Source organism: Oncorhynchus tshawytscha, linkage group LG10 (assembly GCF_018296145.1).
Source record: "Oncorhynchus tshawytscha isolate Ot180627B linkage group LG10, Otsh_v2.0, whole genome shotgun sequence".
NCBI lineage: Eukaryota > Metazoa > Chordata > Actinopteri > Salmoniformes > Salmonidae > Oncorhynchus > Oncorhynchus tshawytscha.
Window position 1 is genome coordinate 4051810 of NC_056438.1, and position 19722 is coordinate 4071531.

Sequence of the window (19722 nt, forward strand, 5' to 3'; positions counted from 1 at the left end):
GATAACAGACAGTAGGCCAACTCATATTCTGTTCTTCTGAAATATATGTTCTTCATATCATAATGTTTGTTTCTTTAGACCTGCCTAAAATAAATAATGGATTTAAAATGTAGCTTGTACGCTTGGAGGCTTGGAGATTCTACACGTGTTTATGTTAATTAACGGTCAATTACCATGAGACAGGCAGACTTTTGCAAGACAATAACCAGCTGACCGCCACTTCCTGCTGGGGCCACGTATAAGAAAAAGGTTGCTATGGAAGAAAGAGTCTGCTAAATGGCATATATTACTATATTAAACACACATAAAAACATACACACAGACCTGTTCTGTAAGCCACTCTGGTCATTCTTCACTCCAAAGAATATGGCCCCAACGATGAGGGCCAGGAACACAGTCACTCCAATCTGGATGAGAGAGATAGTTAGGTAGGTGGGTGGGTAAGTGGGTATGCAGGTAAGTGGGTAGGTAGGTAAGTGGGTAGGCAGGTAGGTAAGTGGGTAGGCAGGTAGGTAAGTGGGTAGGCAAGTGGGTAGGTGGGTAGGTAGGTAAGTGGGTAGGTAGGTAAGTGGGTAGGTAGGTAGGTAAGTGGGTAGGCAAGTAAGTGGGTAGGTAGGTAAGTGGGTAGGTGGGTAGGTAGGTAAGTGGGTAGGTAGGTAAGTGGGTAGGTAGGTAGGTGGGTAAGTGGGTAGGTGGGTAGGTGGGTAGGTGGGTAGGTGGGTAGGTTGGTAGGTAGGTAAGTAAGTGGGTAGATAGGTAAGTGGGTAGGTGGGTGGGTAGGTAGGTGGGTCGGTAGATGGCTCGGTAGGTGGGTGGGTAAGTGGGTAGGTGGGTAAGTGGGCAGGTGGGTGGGTAGGTAGGTAATTGGGTAGGTAGGTAAGTGGGCAGGTGGGTGGGTAGGTAGGTAAGTGGGCAGGTGGGTGGGTAGGTAGGTAGGTAGGTAAGTCCGAACCATGAAAAACAGCCCAAGACCATTATTCCTCCTCCACCAAAGTTTACAGTTGACACTATCGCCCCCCTCCCCCCCCACACACACACGCACACACACACACACACACACCTGAGCGAAGGATGTCTGAGGGTTGAGGATGAGGTTAGTGAAGGTTCTCTTCAGGACCCATCTGAACTGAGTAGAGAAGGAGGTGTTGTACGTGATGGTCCGAGAGGGAGTCTTCACACTGGAGAACAAGAAGAAGATTGTCCATTAACCTGCAGAGGACAGACAGACAATAGAGAGAGAGACCGTAGAGAGACTCCAAAAAACTCTCAGCATGCACTGCAAGAAAGATGGAGAGATGGAGAGATATAGAGAGTTCCAAATTGAGTAGCAGCCGCTGGGAGAGAGAGAGAGAGTTCCAAATTGAGTAGCAGCCGCTGGGAGAGAGAGAGAGAGTTCCAGAGTTCCAAATTGAGTAGCAGCCGCTGGGAGACAGAGAGAGAGAGTTCCAATAGCATTTGATTCTATTTGGCATACAGGACTGTTCTACAGAGTTATTGAAAGTGGTTGAGCGGGTAAAAAAATATGACAAAATTAAATCAATGTATACTGGCAATACGTGCAGCATTAAAATTGGCCAGAAAATAACAGAATTCTTTAACCAGGGTACGGGGCCTTTGCCAGGGTTGCGATCTGAGCCCTGTACACTTCAATATTTAAAGAGACAAATTGGCCACTATTCTAGAAAAATCCTCAACCCCTGGTGTTAGTCTCCACAATTCAGAGGTTAAATGCCTACTCTTCGCAGATGACCTATGCCTGCTGTCACCCACAGCACATGGCCTACAGCAGAGCCTGGACCTGCTAGAGCAGTACTGCCAGACTTGGGCCCTGGCAGTAAACCCCAAAAAGACTAAAATAATGATTTTCCAGAGAAGATCCAGATCTCAGGGAATTAGACCAAAGTTCTCAATTGGTATAAAATATATAGAGTACTGTACACACTACAATTACTTAGGTTTAAATATACTGCTCAAAAAAATAAAGGGAACACTAAAATAACACATCCTAGATCTGAATGAATGAAATATTCTTATCAAATACTTTTTTCTTTACATAGTTGAATGTGGAACAAACACCCCAATAAAACACTGCATGCAGAGTTCTGGAAGATTCTCCTGCATGCAGAGTTCTGGAAGATTCTCCTGCATGCAGAGTTCTGGAAGATTCTCCTACATGTTCAGAGGAAAACTACAAACAATGCATGCAGGGCAGAATTAGGCCAATATCCACTAATAATAAAAACTCAAAAAAGAGCAATTAAGTTTTGGAAACATCTAAAATACAGTGACCCTCTCATATCATTACCAAGCCCTGCAATGCCAAGAGCTGAGCAAAGAAAAGAGTCCCCTCATCCAGCTGGTCCTGAGTTCACAAACCTGTTCTACTAACACACTGAAGCCTCAGTCCCCTCATCCAGCTGGTCCTGAGGTCACAAACCTGTTCTACTAACCCACTGAAGCCTCAGTCCCCTCATCCAGCTGGTCCTGGGGCTGAGTTCACAAACCTGTTCTACTAACACACTGAAGCCTCAGTCCCCTCATCCAGCTGGTCCTGAGTTCACTAACCTGTTCTACTAACACACTGAAGCCCCAGTCCCCTCATCCAGCTGGTCCTGGGGCTGAGTTCACAAACCTGTCCTACTAACACACTGAAGCCGCAGTCCCCTCATCCAGCTGGTCCTGAGTTCACTAACCTGTTCTACTAACACACTGAAGCCTCAGTCCCCTCATCCAGTCCTGGTCACAAACCTGTTCTACTAACCCACTGAAGCCTCAGTCCCCTCATCCAGCTGGTCCTGAGGTCACAAACCTGTTCTACTAACACACTGAAGCCTCAGTCCCCTCATCCAGCTGGTCCTGGGCTGAGTTCACAAACCTGTTCTACTAACACACTGAAGCCTCAGTCCCCTCATCCAGCTGGTCCTGAGTTCACTAACCTGTTCTACTAACACACTGAAGCCTCAGTCCCCTCATCCAGCTGGTCCTGGGGCTCACAAACCTGTTCTACTAACACACTGAAGCCTCAGTCCCCTCATCCAGCTGGTCCTGGGGCTGAGTTCACAAACCTGTTCTAACACACTGAAGCCTCAGTCCACTCATCCAACTGGTCCTGAGTTCACAAACCTGTTCTACTAACACACTGAAGCCTCAGTCCCCTCATCCAGCTGGTCCTGGGGCTGAGTTCACTAACCTGTTCTACTAACACACTGAAGCCTCAGTCCCCTCATCCAGCTGGTCCTGGGGCTGAGTTCACTAACCTGTTCTACTAACACACTAAATCCTCAGCCTCAAATTACAACACAGTCAAAACAAAACTACATTGCTTATTGGGAAACACAAACAAAGCTAAATGCAGTGCTATCTGGCCCTAAATCGATAGTACACCTTGGCTAACTATTTGACCATGGTTACTGATCAACATCAAAACCTTGACAAAGTACAGGCTCAGTGAGCACAGCCTTGCCATTGAGAAGGGGAGACACATGAAAACCTGGCTCCCTGTAGAGGAAAGGCTGTGCAACCACTGCACAACAGCAGAACCTGAGACGGAGCTGCATTTCCTGACAAAATGTCAAAAATATAAACGTTAGAGAGTGTCATTTCACCAAATTTGAAACCCTTAAAGGTTTCAAAGACCTCTCTGATGAGGAAAAGCTACCCTTCCTGTTGGGGGGGAGGATGCAGAGAGCTGTGGGTTGGCAGCACACTACATTGCTGCCTGCCATAAGATGAGGGACAGTGTCTGACAGACCAATCAACCTGCACATGTCCTCTACTGTATACTTATTGTTATAGTTAAACGTATGGTTATTTTGACCCCTGGTTATTGTTGTTACTGTTGTTATTGTTGTTACTGTTGTCCCGTTGACAATTTTTATTCTTATTATTTTCATATTGTAAATATCCAAAATAAGCTTTGGCAATATGTACATTGTTACATCATGCCAACAAAGCAAATTGAATTGAAAATTGAGAATGAGACAGAGAGACAGACACAGAGAGAGACAGACAGAGAGACAGACAGAGAGAGAGACAGACAGACAGACAGACAGAGAGAGACAGTGTGTGTTGGTACCTGTACTCTCTGTTCATGGTGATGCGTTCTAACTGGGCCTTGGTCTCTCCATAGTACTGACTGCTCCGGTACTCCTGGACCAGATGGTCCTCGATGTTCTGCCTGGAACTTGTTACCCTGTCTGGGTCAGAGTCTGGGGGGGATAGAGGGGCCAGAACAGAGGTAAATGGAGGGTAAACAAAGTTAGGGAGGGAGGATATGAAGAGACAAAATATGTCTCCCAATTGGATGACCTGACTGATCCCGCCCACTGACTCTGCTCCTTAGCCAATTAGAACTCACCGTCTCCTTCCTTTATCCTGTCGAAGGCGATGGAGGTAGAGTCTCCATTGATCACGTCCAGGAAGAAGTCAGCCGGGTTGTTGTGGGGTTCACAAGTGTATCCTGGGTAATGATGACATCATAGTTGTAATTACATTGTTTATAGATACAGAAAAGGTTTGGATACAGGAAAGGTTGAAACATTGATACACTGAATGGATCTCAAATGCATCTGTTCTTAGTAACCTCTAAAGAGAGACAATATAATGATGGATATAATAACTGTTCAGTAACTCTAGACATTTCTACTTGGTTTGCCAGCAGAGAGCTGAGACTACACTGTCTGGTTAGCAGGAGGAGTGCGATTTAGAATCACTAGGAACATGACATTTCTAAGGCTTGAGTCTCACCGATGTTAGAGAAGTAGTCTAGAGCACTCTGAGCGGGGCCGTGGTAAACCTGTTTACCGCTAACCAGCAGAGTCAGACTGTCAAACAGACGGAAGATGGAATAACGAGGCTGGTGGATGGACAGGATGATGGTACGGCCATGACTAGACATCCTGATAGAGAGAGAGGAGGAGGGTTAGTGTTACAATACCCAGACTACAATACCCAGACTACAACACCCAGACTGCAACAGCCAGACTAACCCGCAGTATTAGCACTACAACACCCACACTGCAATACCCAGACTAACCCTACAATATTAGAACTACAAAGCCAGGTTCTACCTCTTGAGCAGTAGTAGTACAGAGTTAGCTGTGCTCGCGTCCAGGCCGGTGGTGGGTTCATCCAGAAAGAGAACAGGAGGGTCGATGATCAGCTCCATACCGATGTTTGTCCTCTTCCTTTCCCCTCCTGATATTCCCCTGATCAACTGGGTACCAACCTGCAGACAGAATACACACATTCATAGTAACACACTCTCTCTGTCGTCTCCCCCACATCCCCCCACATAAACCCGTCCACACTGACCCGTGAGTCTGCTACTTTAGTGAGGCCCAGTTCTGTGATGAGTCGGTTGACTTTGTCCTCTTTCTCCTTCTGGCTGACGGAGGACGGAAGACGCAACGCTGCAGAGAAACGGAAGTTCTCCCTCACAGTCAGAGTTCCCATCACCACATCATCCTGATAGGGGGGTGTGGGGGGGGTAGAGACAGAGAGAGAGAGACCAGACACTCGTAACTATAGTCTGGTCACTGGTGTGTGTGTGTGTGTGTGTCTCCCACCTGCACCACGTATCCTGAGAGACATTTGAAGTTGGGAGGTTGAGGAGCTCCGTCTATCAACACCTCTCCAGCCAGACCTGCTGGGTCCTTCCTGGCTGCCAGCACATCCAGAAACCTACACACAACACATCCCCAAACTTTACACAACTATAATACAACCCCAACCAATACACAACTACAACACATCCACAACCTTTACACAACTATAATACAACCCCAACCTTCACACAACTATAATACAACACAACCCCAACCTTTACACAACCCCAACCTTTACACAACCCCAACCTTTACACAACTATAATACAAGCCCAACCTTTACACAACTATAATACAAGCCCAACCTTTACACAACTATAATACAAGCCCAACCAATACACAACTTTACACAACCAAAACCTTTACACAACTATAATACAACCCCAACCTTTACACAACCCCAACCTTTACACACCTATATTACAACACCACCCCAACCATGACACAACTACAATACAAACTTTTTTTAAACCACCCCAACACAACCATTCGTCATAATGTTAGCTCACAACGTTCAATGAGAGTCACAGGTTTGTCAGAGTCAGCTGAAAATGTCACTTACGATGACTTCCCACTTCCTGTGGCCCCCATGATAGCGTTCAGCCCTGGTTTCATCAGACCGCTGTAGAGACAGGAAACAAACGTCTGTTAGTGCTGAGCTGGACAACAGATCTGATGCCCCAGAAGATACTGCCAACCGTTCTCTTGGAGAGTAGGTTATTTAAATTACAATAATTACTCCAGTCTAAATAAAACCATTCAAAAAAACTTCACCAAGGAGCATGACTTATCCACCCAGGATCATTATTTAAATTGTTTTAAATAGTTGTGGGTTGAAAAGTACAAGTGTGTAGGCCGATGCCTATTTGGGAAGCCCGCGATTTAGGTAGTGGCAAAAGGTCAAGCTGATTGAGTTGATGCTGTCAGTGAAAAGCGTCTACAATATGTGCAGATAATGAGTATAGTCTACGATGTTGCAACAAGAAGAAGGGGAGGGGTGTAATGGTGAAGATATGGGTCATCTCTTTCCAGAATGCATGCACTCAGCTCTCCTAAAAAATGCACTCAGCTCTCCTAAAAAATGCACTCAGCTCTCCTAAAAAATGCACTCAGCTCTCCTAAAAAATGCACTCAGCTCTCCTAAAAAATGCACTCAGCTCTCCTAAAAAATGCACTCAGCTCTCCTAAAATGCACTCAGCTCTCCTAAAAAATGCACTCAGCTCTCCTAAAAAAATGCACTCAGCTCTCCTAAAAAATGCACTCAGCTCTCCTAAAAAAATGCACTCAGCTCTCCTAAAAAAATGCACTCAGCTCTCCTAAAAAATGCACTCAGCTCTCCTAAAAAATGCACTCAGCTCTCCTAAAAATGCACTCAGCTCTCCTAAAAAAATGCACTCAGCTCTCCTAAAAAAATGCACTCAGCTCTCCTAAAAAAATGCACTCAGCTCTCCTAAAAAAATGCACTCAGCTCTCCTAAAAAATGCACTCAGCTCTCCTAAAAAAATGCACTCAGCTCTCCTAAAAAAATGCACTCAGCTCTCCTAAAAAATGCACTCAGCTCTCCTAAAAAATGCACTCAGCTCTCCTAAAAAATGCACTCAGCTCTCCTAAAATGCACTCAGCTCTCCTAAAAAAATGCACTCAGCTCTCCTAAAAAAATGCACTCAGCTCTCCTAAAAAAATGCACTCAGCTCTCCTAAAAAAATGCACTCAGCTCTCCTAAAAAAATGCACTCAGCTCTCCTAAAAAATGCACTCAGCTCTCCTAAAAAAATGCACTCAGCTCTCCTAAAAAATGCACTCAGCTCTCCTAAAATGCACTCAGCTCTCCTAAAAAATGCACTCAGCTCTCCTAAAAAATGCACTCAGCTCTCCTAAAATAATGCACTCAGCTCTCCTAAAATGCACTCAGCTCTCCTAAAATGCACTCAGCTCTCCTAAAATGCACTCAGCTCTCCTAAAATGCACTCAGCTCTCCTAAAATGCACTCAGCTCTCCTAAAAAAAATGCACTCAGCTCTCCTAAATGCACTCAGCTCTCTAAAATGCACTGCTTTAAAAAATGTTTTTACTCAGCTCTCCATGACAGATGCACTCAGCTCTCCTAAATGCACTAGCTCTCCTAAAATGCACTCAGCTCTCCTAAATGCACTTAGCTCTCCAGTAAAATGCACTCAGCTCTCTAAAATGCACTAAGCTCTCCTAAAATGCACTTAGCTCACCTAAAATGCACTCAGCTCTCATTCAAAATGCACTCAGCTTTAAATGCACTCAGCTCTCCTAAAATGCACTCAGCTCTCCTAAAATGCACTTAGCTCTCCTAAAATGCACTCAGCTCTCCTAAAATGCACTCAGCGGTCTTCCACCAATTCTTGCGAATTCATTGTTTCATTGTGTGAATCGTTTCCTCTTTAATTGCTTTAAAAAAATGTTTTTATCAAGTCTCCATGACATGTCACGCCTAGTAAATGTTAATCCCCGTCATTTGCATTCATTTCTGTTAACGCACGCATTTAAATTACAGTAATTTACCGTTCTCATTCTCGGATTGGCATGTTATACGTGTTCACAACCTGCTACCACGTTTTTTTGAGTTTTTTTTTTGCATGCTCCACGTGCTGCGAGTTTTGTCATTTCTCCCCACGTTTTCTTTTGTTTGGCGTGCTCCACGTGCTGCTTGGCGTGCTCCACGTGCTGCTTGGCGTGCTCCACGTGTTGCTTGGAGTGCTCCACGTGTTGCTTGGAGGGCGCCCGGCAGTCTCGGCCGCCCTATAGAGCGCCCGACAGTCTCGGCCGCCCTATAGAGCGCCCGACAGTCTCGGCCGCCCTATAGAGCGCCCGACAGTCTCGGCCGCCCTATAGAGCGCCCGACAGTCTCGGCCGCCCTATAGAGCGCCCGACAGTCTCGGCCTCCCTATAGAGCGCCCGACAGTCTCTGCCGCCCTATAGAGCGCCCGACAGTCTCTGCCGCCCTATAGAGCGCCCGACAGTCTCTGCCGCCCTATAGAGTGCGCTTACAGTCTCTACCACCCTATAGTGTGCGCGACAGTCTCTGCCACCCTATAGAGTGCCCGACAGTCTCTGCCGCCCTATAGAGCGCCCGACAGTCTCTGCCGCCCTATAGAGCGCCCGACAGTCTCTGCCGCCCTATAGAGCGCCCGACAGTCTCTGCCGCCCTATAGAGTGCGCGACAGTCTCTGCCGCCCTATAGAGTGCGCGACAGTCTCTGCCGCCCTATAGAATGCGCGACAGTCTCTGCCGCCCTATAGAATGCGCGACAGTCTCTGCCGCCCTATAGAATGCGCGACAGTCTCTGCCGCCCTATAGAGTGCCCGACAGTCTCTGCCATCCTATCAAACATGGCCTCCGATGCTATAAAGGATCTTGTTTATACTGCCGGCTTTGGCATTGGGTGTTTTCCGTAGTTGCAGTCCACCCAATTGAAAAGCTCACATTCCCTTCCGTAACATTTGATCTAGACATAATACAGGACGACCTTACAAAATGGTCACTACAGTTAAAATAGTTGTTTTTAATGAATCCGGTAGCTTGCTGTGTTGGTTTCTAATGGTGGTCATGTCTGTGTTAGCTAATTGTACCATTTATTGTGCTGCACATTTGTTTATTTTTCACTGAATGCTGTTTTCATTTCTATTATGACTCCATTTGTTTTCAGAATTTTACAATAATAAAAAGGTCTTTGTCTTTTATTTCCACAATTTACTACAATCCACCAGGATTAACAAAAATATGATATGATATTTATTTATTTTATTTATTTCTATTTTATTTTAATCAATAATTTTGTCCAAAATGATTTCACCTGAATTTGACCCTGGAAAAATGACATATTTTTCCGTACATTCTTTAAGCAATTAAGATAATGAGTGCAGTAATTGTATTTTAAATTTCAGTAGCTAAATAAGGAGGTAGGCATATCAGTTCCAGCTAAAGCAATGGAATATTTTGTGCTTCACTACTCCGTACAGTAGTAGGTGGTGGCAGTACATCAATCGGTGTAGTTAAAACCTTATAGAAGAAATTCTGGTTAAAACTTGGATTAGAATCTGTGCCTCACGTGCAAGCAATATTCCATACTGCAGTTGGGACAGAGTGCCTGGTAAACTACACAACCCACATAGCTGAAAAACAACCACAGTTAAATTGTGTTATTTTTTAAAGATTTGACTGCTAAACAGTAGTCCCTGTTCTCCTTCATTCTTGTTTTACTTTGGTAAGTAATGGCAGATTGTTGGGGAGAAGAACACCAAGGAAAGATTTGCTAGCCATCTTAGCTGGGAAATTTTAGCTAGCTACGTTAGCTGGGAAATTTTAGCTAGCTACGTTAGCTGGGAAATTTTAGCTAGCTACGTTAGCTGGGAAATTTTAGCTAGCTACGTTAGCTGGGAAATTTTAGCTAGCTATGTTAGCTGGGAAATTTTAGCTAGCTATGTTAGCGGGGTAATTTTAGCTAGCTATGTTAGCAGGCTAATTTTAGCTAGCTATGTTAGCTGGGTAATTTTAGCTAGCTAGCTTAGATGGGTTATTTTAGCTAGCTAGCTAACATTAGCTCTCTGGCTAATCCTGGTACATTTATATTTGTATCAGTTATAGGCGTTGGTGTTAGCTAGCTAGCCACAATTTAGACTTATGTTTAGTAAATTATAGTGTGTGTGTGAGCGAGAGAGAGAGTGAAAGTGAGATGATTACAATAACTTCAGAAAACATTGTAATTTCAACGTTGTCATGCTAACTATGTGTGTATCTGTATGTGAGAGATAGATAGTGAGATGGTACATGAATAAAACCATACATTTGGCTAATTCTTGAAACGTGTACCCCCCAATGGATGTGAAGATCTTCTTGATTCAGAGATCCTTGTGTATTTTGCATATGACAATACCATACACGTTGCCTGTCCCTGCTCCCCCTCAACACTCATTCTGACATTACAATTCTTGAATTTTCTAGCTTAGATGGAAGGTCGGAACAAAGGGAAGGATTAGAGAAGTTATCCAGCCTGCTGACTAAGAATGTAAATAGCCTCTGCTTTGCTGTCTAGCTCTCTCAGTCTGTCTGCCAGACTGCTGAGGGGCAACATAGTCAACGTACTTTCTAGCCTTAGGTAAAACGGTTAATCATGACTCGTCTCCGTCTTTACAGTTCCTGAAACACGTCGATGGCCTGATGCGTGGCCTCATATTCTGCTACATTAAATCCCTACTCAGTGACAGTAAGTTGTGTGCAAAATGTTGGATGTTTGATACTCTGATCTTCAATGTTCATAGATTCCTACTAACTAGCTTGGTAAGAGCTAGGTTTGTACTAGCTATGCTGATGATGATGATGAATGTTTTTTCTCTGTATTCCCAAAGATACATGCTATTCAGCTGTCCATGATTGCCTGATCTTACACTCTTACACTCTTAGGAAAAGAAAAGGTGGTACAGTATCTAGAACCTAAAGAACCCTTTTTGGTTCCAGGTAGAATTATTTTGGATTCCATGTAGAACCCTTTCCACAAAGGGTTCCACATGGAACCCAAAACGGTTCTCCCTGGAACCAAAAAAAGGTTGTCCTTTGGGGAAAGCCGGAAAACTGCTTTGGAAGCCTTTTTTCTCAGAGTGAATAGATCCAACTGAAATAGAACCGCTTCTAATAACATATCCAGTTGAAATAGAACCGCTTCTAATAACATATCCAACTGAAATAGAACCGCTTCTAATAACATATCCAGTTGAAATAGCACCGCTTCTAATAACATATCAAGTTGAAATAGCACCGCTTCTAAAAAAAAAAAAAAGATTGTAAAGCAAATCAAATCCTATTTTAACTCAGCTTTTTTTTTTTCAATTGCAAAACCGTTGTGTCCTGATTCAACAGAATGTAAAGTCATGTAAAGTTTCTCTCATTTCTCTCTAGCTCTTTCTCCCTGTCGCTATAGTAACACCAGGTGGTTAAAGCTCACTCAAACACCTGCACGATTGCAGAGGAGAGGAAGATATTTGACAATTACACCCATTTACAACAACGTTTGTTGCAGGTTTCACATGACAGACACAACTTTTGAGCAGTAATATTTTATTATCTCTTTAATTGCTTCTTTACTCACACTTACATTTTTTGCATTTAAAGTCTGTCTGGGACAATGTCCTCAGGATTATGGAGAGGTGTGTTTATAAAAAGTTGTTAGAATATTACAACATGTATTAAGGATTAAGCAAAACTTTATATGGACATTGGAGATAATATAAGACAAAATCTGGGAAACTAGGCCTGGTATTCATAGCCGACTTTGAAAAGGCTTCTGATAAAGTACGACTAGAATTTATTTAAAAATGTCTGGAATATTTCAATTTTGGAGAATCTCTTATATAAATGGGTTAAAGTGATGTATAGTACCACCAGGTGGTTTAAAGTGATGTATAGTACCACCAGGTGGGTTAAAGTGATGTATAGTACCACCAGGTGGGTTAAAGTGATGTATAGTACCACCAGGTGGGTTAAAGTGATGTATAGTACCACCAGGTGGGTTAAAGTGATGTATAGTACCACCAGGTGGTTAAAGTGATGTATAGTACCACCAGGTGGTTAAAGTGATAAAGGTGGTTAAAGTGATGTATAGTACCACCAGGTGGGTTAAAGTGATGTATAGTACCACCAGGTGGGTTAAAGTGATGTATAAAGTGATGTATAGTACCACCAGGTGGGTTAAAGTGATGTATAGTACCACCAGGTGGGTTAAAGTGATGTATAGTACCACCAGGTGGGTTAAAGTGATGTATAGTACCACCAGGTGGGTTAAAGTGATGTATAGTACCACCAGGTGGGTTAAAGTGATGTATAGTACCACCAGGTGGGTTAAAGTGATGTATAGTACCACCAGGTGGGTTAAAGTGATGTATAGTACCACCAGGTGGGTTAAAGTGATGTATAGTACCACCAGGTGGTTAAAGTGATGTATAGTACCACCAGGTGGGTTAAAGTGATGTATAGTACCACCAGGTGGGTTAAAGTGATGTATAGTACCACCAGGTGGTTAAAGTTAAACCACCAGGTAGGTTAAAGTGATGATGTATAGTACCACCAGGTGGGTTAAAGTGATGTATAGTACCACCAGGTGGGTTAAAGTGATGTATAGTACCACCAGGTGGTTAAAGTGATGTATAGTACCACCAGGTGGTTAAAGTGATGTATAGTAACACCAGGTGGGTTAAAGTGATGTAACACCAGGTGGTTAAAGTGATGTATAGTAACACCAGGTGTAAAATAGTAAATAATGGCTACTTCTCAGAAAGTATAAACTGTCAAGAGGAGTAAAACAAGGTTGTCCACTATCAGCATATATATTGATTATGGCCATCAAAATGTGATCTAACAATAATATCAGGGTTTAAAAACAAAAAAGGTGTCATTGTACGCTGACGATTCACGGTTTCTTTCAAATCCGCAATTTGTCTCCCTGCACATTCTCATAGAGGATCTCAATATTTTTTCTAAGCTCTCTGAATTAAAATCAAATTATGATATTATGTATGGGATAACAAATTATTTATTTTTTTACATTACCGTGTAGTTCACCAATAAAATGGACTGACGGGGATGTGGACATACTTGGTATACATATCCCGAAATAAACAAATTCTCACTGCGATACATTTTAATAGAAAGTTAGCCAAATTAGATGTCCTTTCCATGGTAGCAAAAGTGTAACACCTGTCTATTTGTGGAAAAATTGCCCTGATGAATTATTTAGTCATATCCCAGTTTACCTATTTACTTATGGCCCTGTCTACCACTTGTTTTTTTTGAAATATTATGAGCAAAATAATATTCCACTTTATTTGAGTGGCAAGCCAGACAAAATTAAACAGGCCTATTTATATAATGAATATGGAGGGCAGAAATAATTAAATATGAAAGCATTAGAACTCTCACTAAAGGCTTCAGTCATACAAAAGCTATACATAGATCCAAATTGGTTCTCTAGCAGATTAGTAAGAATTTCTCACCCCATGTTCAATAACAGCCCTTTTCCCTTTATTCAGATTACAATCTCGCACTTCCTGGTTATTTGAAAATGTAATTACCTCCAAAATATATATTTTTTTTTAAACAAGCAATATAAAGCTGGTTGCAATTTCAGATTAATCCACCAGAAAATACAGAACAAATATTGTGGTTAAACTCAAATATACTAATTGATTAAAAACAAACATTATTTTTAGATTACATTTTTTTTAGAAATGGTATACTTTTTGTAAATTATATCATAAATAGGACTGGTGGAATTCTGTAAAAAAAAAAAAAAATACATGGAAATGTCCGCTCTATCCATAATTACAATCAAATGGTTGCAGCATTACATCAAAAATTGAAGATGCAAGTGGAAGAGGAGAAGGGAAAGGACTTGTCTGTTGGCATTAAAAGACCAGAATTGTCTGAATTAAATTGTGATAAATAAAAAAAAAGAATATCAGTTTAATTTAAGGACCAACATCTTGTACAGCTGCGCCGTACAGGAGATTTTTGATGTACCGATTCCATGGCAACATGGAACTGATACTCAAAACAACGGCAGATTCAAAACTTTTAGATTTTCCAATTATTATGCAACACTCTTGCAACCGATATAGCTGAAGGATGGGACTGGATTCAGAGATAGATGGGAGGGGCAGATGTAGGGAGTATATAATGGGGTATTTCAGGTGATGTTGCTGTAGGTAGGGAGTATATAATGGGGTATTTCAGGTGATGTTGCTGTAGGTAGGGAGTATATAATGGGGTATTTCAGGTGATGTTGCTGTAGGTAGGGAGTATATAATGGGGTATTTCAGGTGATGTTGCTGTAGGTAGGGAGTATATAATGGGGTATTTCAGGTGATGTTGCTGTAGGTAGGGAGTATATAATGGGGTATTTCAGGTGATGTTGCTATAGGTAGGGAGTATATAATGGGGTATTTCAGGTGATGTTGCTGTAGGTAGGGAGTATATAATGGGGTATTTCAGGTGATGTTGCTGTAGGTAGGGAGTATATAATGGGGTATTTCAGGTGATGTTGCTGTAGGTAGGGAGTATATAATGGGGTATTTCAGGTGATGTTGCTGTAGGTAGGGAGTATATAATGGGGTATTTCAGGTGATGTTGCTGTAGGTAGGGAGTATATAATGGGGTATTTCAGGTGATGTTGCTGTAGGTAGGGAGTATATAATGGGGTATTTCAGGTGATGTTGCTGTAGGTAGGGAGTATATAATGGGGTATTTCAGGTGATGTTGCTGTAGGTAGGGAGTATATAATGGGGTATTTCAGGTGATGTTGCTGTAGGTAGGGAGTATATAATGGGGTATTTCAGGTGATGTTGCTGTAGGTAGGGAGTATATAATGGGGTATTTCAGGTGATGTTGCTGTAGGTAGGGAGTATATAATGGGGTATTTCAGGTGATGTTGCTGTAGGTAGGGAGTATATAATGGGGTATTTCAGGTGATGTTGCTGTAGGTAGGGAGTATATAATGGGGTATTTCAGGTGATGTTGCTGTAGGTAGGAGTATATAATGGGGTATTTCAGGTGATGTTGCTGTAGGTAGGGAGTATATAATGGGGTATTTCAGGTGATGTTGCTGTAGGTAGGGAGTATATAATAGGGTATTTCAGGTGATGTTGCTGTAGGTAGGGAGTGTATAATGAAGTATATCAGGTGATGTTGCTGTAGGTAGGGAGTGTATAATGGGGTATATCAGGTGATGTTGCTGTAGGTAGGGAGTGTATAATGAAGTATATCAGGTGATGTTGCTGTAGGTAGGGAGTATATAATGGGGTATATCAGCTGATGTTCACCTCTCACACACACTATAGTTAATAATTACACAGAGCAGCTCAACAAGAAAAAAAACGCAGCTGGTTATATGACTATGTAATGCCTACTGTACACACACAGACTGCTCTCTCTTACGCAACACACACACACACACACACACGATCACTCAGGTGAGAGGTCAACACCTACAGCACAACACCTACAGTTTCTAAAATGGAATCCACCTCAATTAATTAATTGGACATAATTTGGAAACGTCCAACAGTTGACAGTGAATGTCAGAGTTAAAACGAAGCCTTGAGGTCGAAGGAATTGTCCGTAGAGCTCTGAGACAGGATTGTGTCAAGGCACAGATCTGGGGAAGGGTACCAAATCATTTCTGCAGCACTCAATGTCTCCAAGAACAGTGGCCTCTTCTTAAATTAAACAAGTTTGGAACCACTCTGACTTTCGTACAGCTGGCCGCCCGGCCAAACTGAGAAATAGGGGGAGAAGAGCCTTGATCAGGGAGGTGACCAAGAACCCGATGGTCACTCTGACAGAGCTCTAGAGTTCCTCTATGGAGAAGGGAGAACCTTCCAGAAGGACAACCATCTCTGTAGCATTCCACCAATCAGGTCTTTACGGTAGAGTGGTTGACGGAAGCCGCTCCTCAAGAAAAGGCACATCACAGCCCGCTTGGAGTGCCAAAAGGCGCCTAAAGACTCTCAGACTATGAGAAACAAGATTCTCTGGTCTGATGAAACCAGGATTGAACTCTTTGGCCTGAATGCCTAGTGTCACATCTGGAGGAAACCTGGCACCATCCCTACAGTGAAGCATGGTGGTGGCAGAATCATGCTGCTGGGACTGGGAGACTAGTCAGGACTCAGAATGGGGCGAAGGTTCACCTTCCAACAGAACAATGACCCTAAGCACACAGCCAAGACAACGCAGGAGTGGTTTCGGGACAAGTCTCTGAATGTCCTTGAGTGGCCTAGCCAGAGCCTGGACATGAAACCCGATCAATCTCTGGAGAGACCTGAAAATAGCTGTGCAGCAACGCTCCTCATCCATCCTGAAAGAGCTTGAGAGGATCTGCAGAGAAGAATGGGAGTAAGTCCCCAAATACAGGTTTACCAAGCTTGTAGCGTCATACCCAAGACTCGAGGCTGTAATCGCTGCCAAAGGTGCTTCAACAAAGTACTGAGTAAACGGTCGGAATACTTACGTAAATGTGATATTTCTAAGAACCTGTTTTTGCTTTGTCATTATGGGGTATTGTGATGTCATTACTTTCTGGAGGCACTGTTTAATTTCTTCTCGTATCTTTCCACATGCTCTCCTCCTCTCAACTTTTTTCCTTCCCTTGTGGACTTCAGCTTTGTGACCAGGCGAGAGAAAAAAAACAAATTTCCAAGCCAAACCTTCATATCATAACCACTAATCGCTACACACAGCCTACATCGTTGGCATAGTTTACATTGTAAACCCGCTACAAGTATGCAGTACAGGTCACAGTCAGCAGCAAGCAGTTTATCAGATATGTTGGTGGGCCCCGGTGGCAATACATTTATAAAACTAAAAGCTTACCTTGACTCGGAAGAGTTCTAGTGTCGGATAGCCATAGCCAGCTAGCTAACATGGCATCCTTCTTTGTTTGAGCCGGGTGTTTGAGTAGGCTAAACTATCTAGCTTCAGTTGACACTAGCTAAGCAAGTGAAAACATTTTTTTACTATGAAATATAGCTAGCTCTCCCACTCTTTTTCTCTCTCTTGCTTCTCCTTAGTTTTTGAAAAAAAATAATAATTCAAAACTGTTAAAACTCTGTCTTTCTCTCTCTTTGAGTCAACTAATCATCACATTCGATGCACTGCAGTGCTAGCTAGTTGTAGCTTATGCTTTCAGTACTAGATTCATTCTCTGATCCTTTGATTGGGTGGACATGTCAGTTCATGCTCTGATAGGTTGGAGGACGTCCTCCGGAAGTTGTCCTAATTACTGTGTAAGTCTATGGAAGGGGGTGAGAATCATGAGCCTCCTAGGTTTTGTATTGAAGTCAATGTACCCAGAGGAGGATGGAAGCAAGCTGTCCTCCGGCTACACCATGGTGCTACCCTACAGAGTGCTGTTGAGGCTACTGTAGACCTTCAATGCAAAACAGTGTGTTTTAGTATTTGCTGATGTGAATATATTTAGTATAGTTTTATCTAAAGTTTTAGTACAGTAATAGTAACATCCGCTGGGAGACACGCCTACTCCCAGTTCCCATGGTGACCCGCTGGAAGACACGCCTACCCCCTGCTCCCATGGTGACCTGCTGGAAGACACGCCTACTCCCAGCTCCCCCTCTCGACGTGACTCCCAATGGATCAACATGGGAGATTGTTTGTTGTTTCATGTTGAACGTAATTTCCTTATATAAGATAATGGATTTATGAAAGCAGGGGGTTTCAGGATAGTAATGGCCCATGACCCCAGCGTGTGTGTGTGTGTAAGTGTATGTGCATGTGTGTGTGTGTGTGTGTGTGTGTGTAAGTGTGTGTCCTCCTGCTGAGCCTCTGAACCAGTCCCTTTCCTTCCTCTGATTCAATAGGTATTATTTAGGAAATGTCTGGGTTTAATATTATTTAGGTTAGAGTGTGTGTGTGTCTCCTCCTGCTGGTCTCCTGAACCTGCTTCCTTCCTCTGATACAGAAGGTAATATTTTGTGTTTGATCTGAGTTATCATGTACGTCCCCTCCTCCCCAGGTGAATTCGCTCACACACACAGTAGCACAACACATACGTTGGGTCATTTAACAGACGCTCTTATCTAGAGCCACTTAGTGAGTATAGAATTCAACCATAGAATTCTAGTCTCCCCATTACAGGATCAGAAAGCATTCTCTCAGACTGATAGGTTTCCTCTGTAAAGGCTATAGTCTATAGTAAATTGATATGGCAGGGGTGGTAAACAGAAGATAGCCCTATTTGGTAAAAGACCAAGTCCATATTATAGCTAGAACAGCTCAAATAAGGAAAGAGAAACGACAGGTGTGATGGTGCTTTTCTGGTGACGCAGTCACTGATTTATGTAGAATTCAAGGCACACTTAACCAGCATGGCTACCACAGCATTGTGCAGCGACACGCCATCTAATCAGGATTGGGCTTATTGGGACTATCATTTGTTTTTCAACAGGACAATGACCCAACATTGATGGAATGCTACATCAGATGACCTGGCCTCCACAATCACCCGACCTCAAAACAATTGAGATTGTTTGGGATGAGTTGGACAGCAGAGTGAACGAAAAGCAGCCAACAAATGCTCAGCATATGTGGGAACTCTTTCAAGACTATTGGAAAAGCATTCCAGGTGAAGCTGGTTGAGAGAATGCCAAGTGTGCAAAGCTGTCATCAAGGCAAAGGGTGGCTACTTTGAAGAATCTCAAACATAAAAAAAAAAATATTTGTTTAACACTTTTTTGATGTCTTCACTATTATTCTACAATGTAGAAAATATAAAAAATATATAGAAAATCCCTTGAATGAGTAGGTGTGTCCAAACTTTTGACTGGTACTGTATATTATATAGATATAGATATATAGATATAGGCCTGATTAAATCTCAACAACAGTGTCTAGTCGACTTACTTCAGATCTATGAGAATGTCTTTGGTAGTGGTCTTCCTCTTGATACACAGACAGCCGCTCCTCTGCGTCACCTTATAGTGGATGTTATGAAAACTAACGGTTGAACCTTGAAGGGACTTGGCGGTACCGGTAGACTCATAGTTAGGAGTCCCGTTAGTTTTGGTGTCCTCCATCCCCGGGATCTGGCTGTTTAACGGCTCCGACATTCTGACGGTGCTCTCCTATTAGGGAAATAATAGGGACATGTCCTGTCAGAAATGAGACAGCGAGGTAGCCTGTGGGAATAATTATAGGGACATGTCCTGTCAGAAATGAGACAGCGAGGTAGCGTGTGGAAATAATTATAGGGACATGTCAGTCAGAAATGAGACAGTGAGGTATCCTGTGGGAATAATTATAAGGACATGTCTGTCAGAAATGAGACAGTGAGGTATCCTGTAGGAATAATTATAACGACATGTCTGTCAGAAATGAGACAGTGAGGTATCCTGTAGGAATAATTATAAGGACATGTCTGTCAGAAATGAGACAGTGAGGTATCCTGTAGGAATAATTATAACGACATGTCTGTCAGAAATGAGACAGTGAGGTATCCTGTGGGAATAATTATAAGGACATGTCTGTCAGAAATGAGACAGTGAGGTATCCTGTGGGAATAATTATAAGGACATGTCTGTCAGAAA

At 42.8% G+C, this 19722-nt stretch overlaps 1 protein-coding gene across 2 annotated transcripts in view; it reads right to left on the minus strand.

Moving 5' to 3' along the window:
* The window catches only part of LOC112237033 (broad substrate specificity ATP-binding cassette transporter ABCG2-like), a 36942-nt gene that overhangs the window by 15818 nt on the left and 1402 nt on the right, over positions 1-19722 (minus strand). The window contains exons 2-11 of one of the 2 annotated variants that reach the window (XM_042328025.1): positions 19040-19260; positions 6169-6228; positions 5568-5682; positions 5314-5466; positions 5070-5227; positions 4747-4898; positions 4358-4459; positions 4076-4208; positions 1061-1178; positions 325-407 (exon numbers count right to left, since the gene is read on the minus strand). In XM_042328025.1, the coding sequence (XP_042183959.1) occupies positions 325-407; positions 1061-1178; positions 4076-4208; positions 4358-4459; positions 4747-4898; positions 5070-5227; positions 5314-5466; positions 5568-5682; positions 6169-6228; positions 19040-19245 (1280 nt within the window). In that variant the 5' untranslated portion in view covers positions 19246-19260. Of the gene's footprint in view, positions 1-324; positions 408-1060; positions 1179-4075; positions 4209-4357; positions 4460-4746; positions 4899-5069; positions 5228-5313; positions 5467-5567; positions 5683-6168; positions 6229-17699; positions 18310-19039; positions 19261-19722 lie in introns of those variants that run through there. The other variant, XM_042328026.1, reaches the window with a different exon arrangement.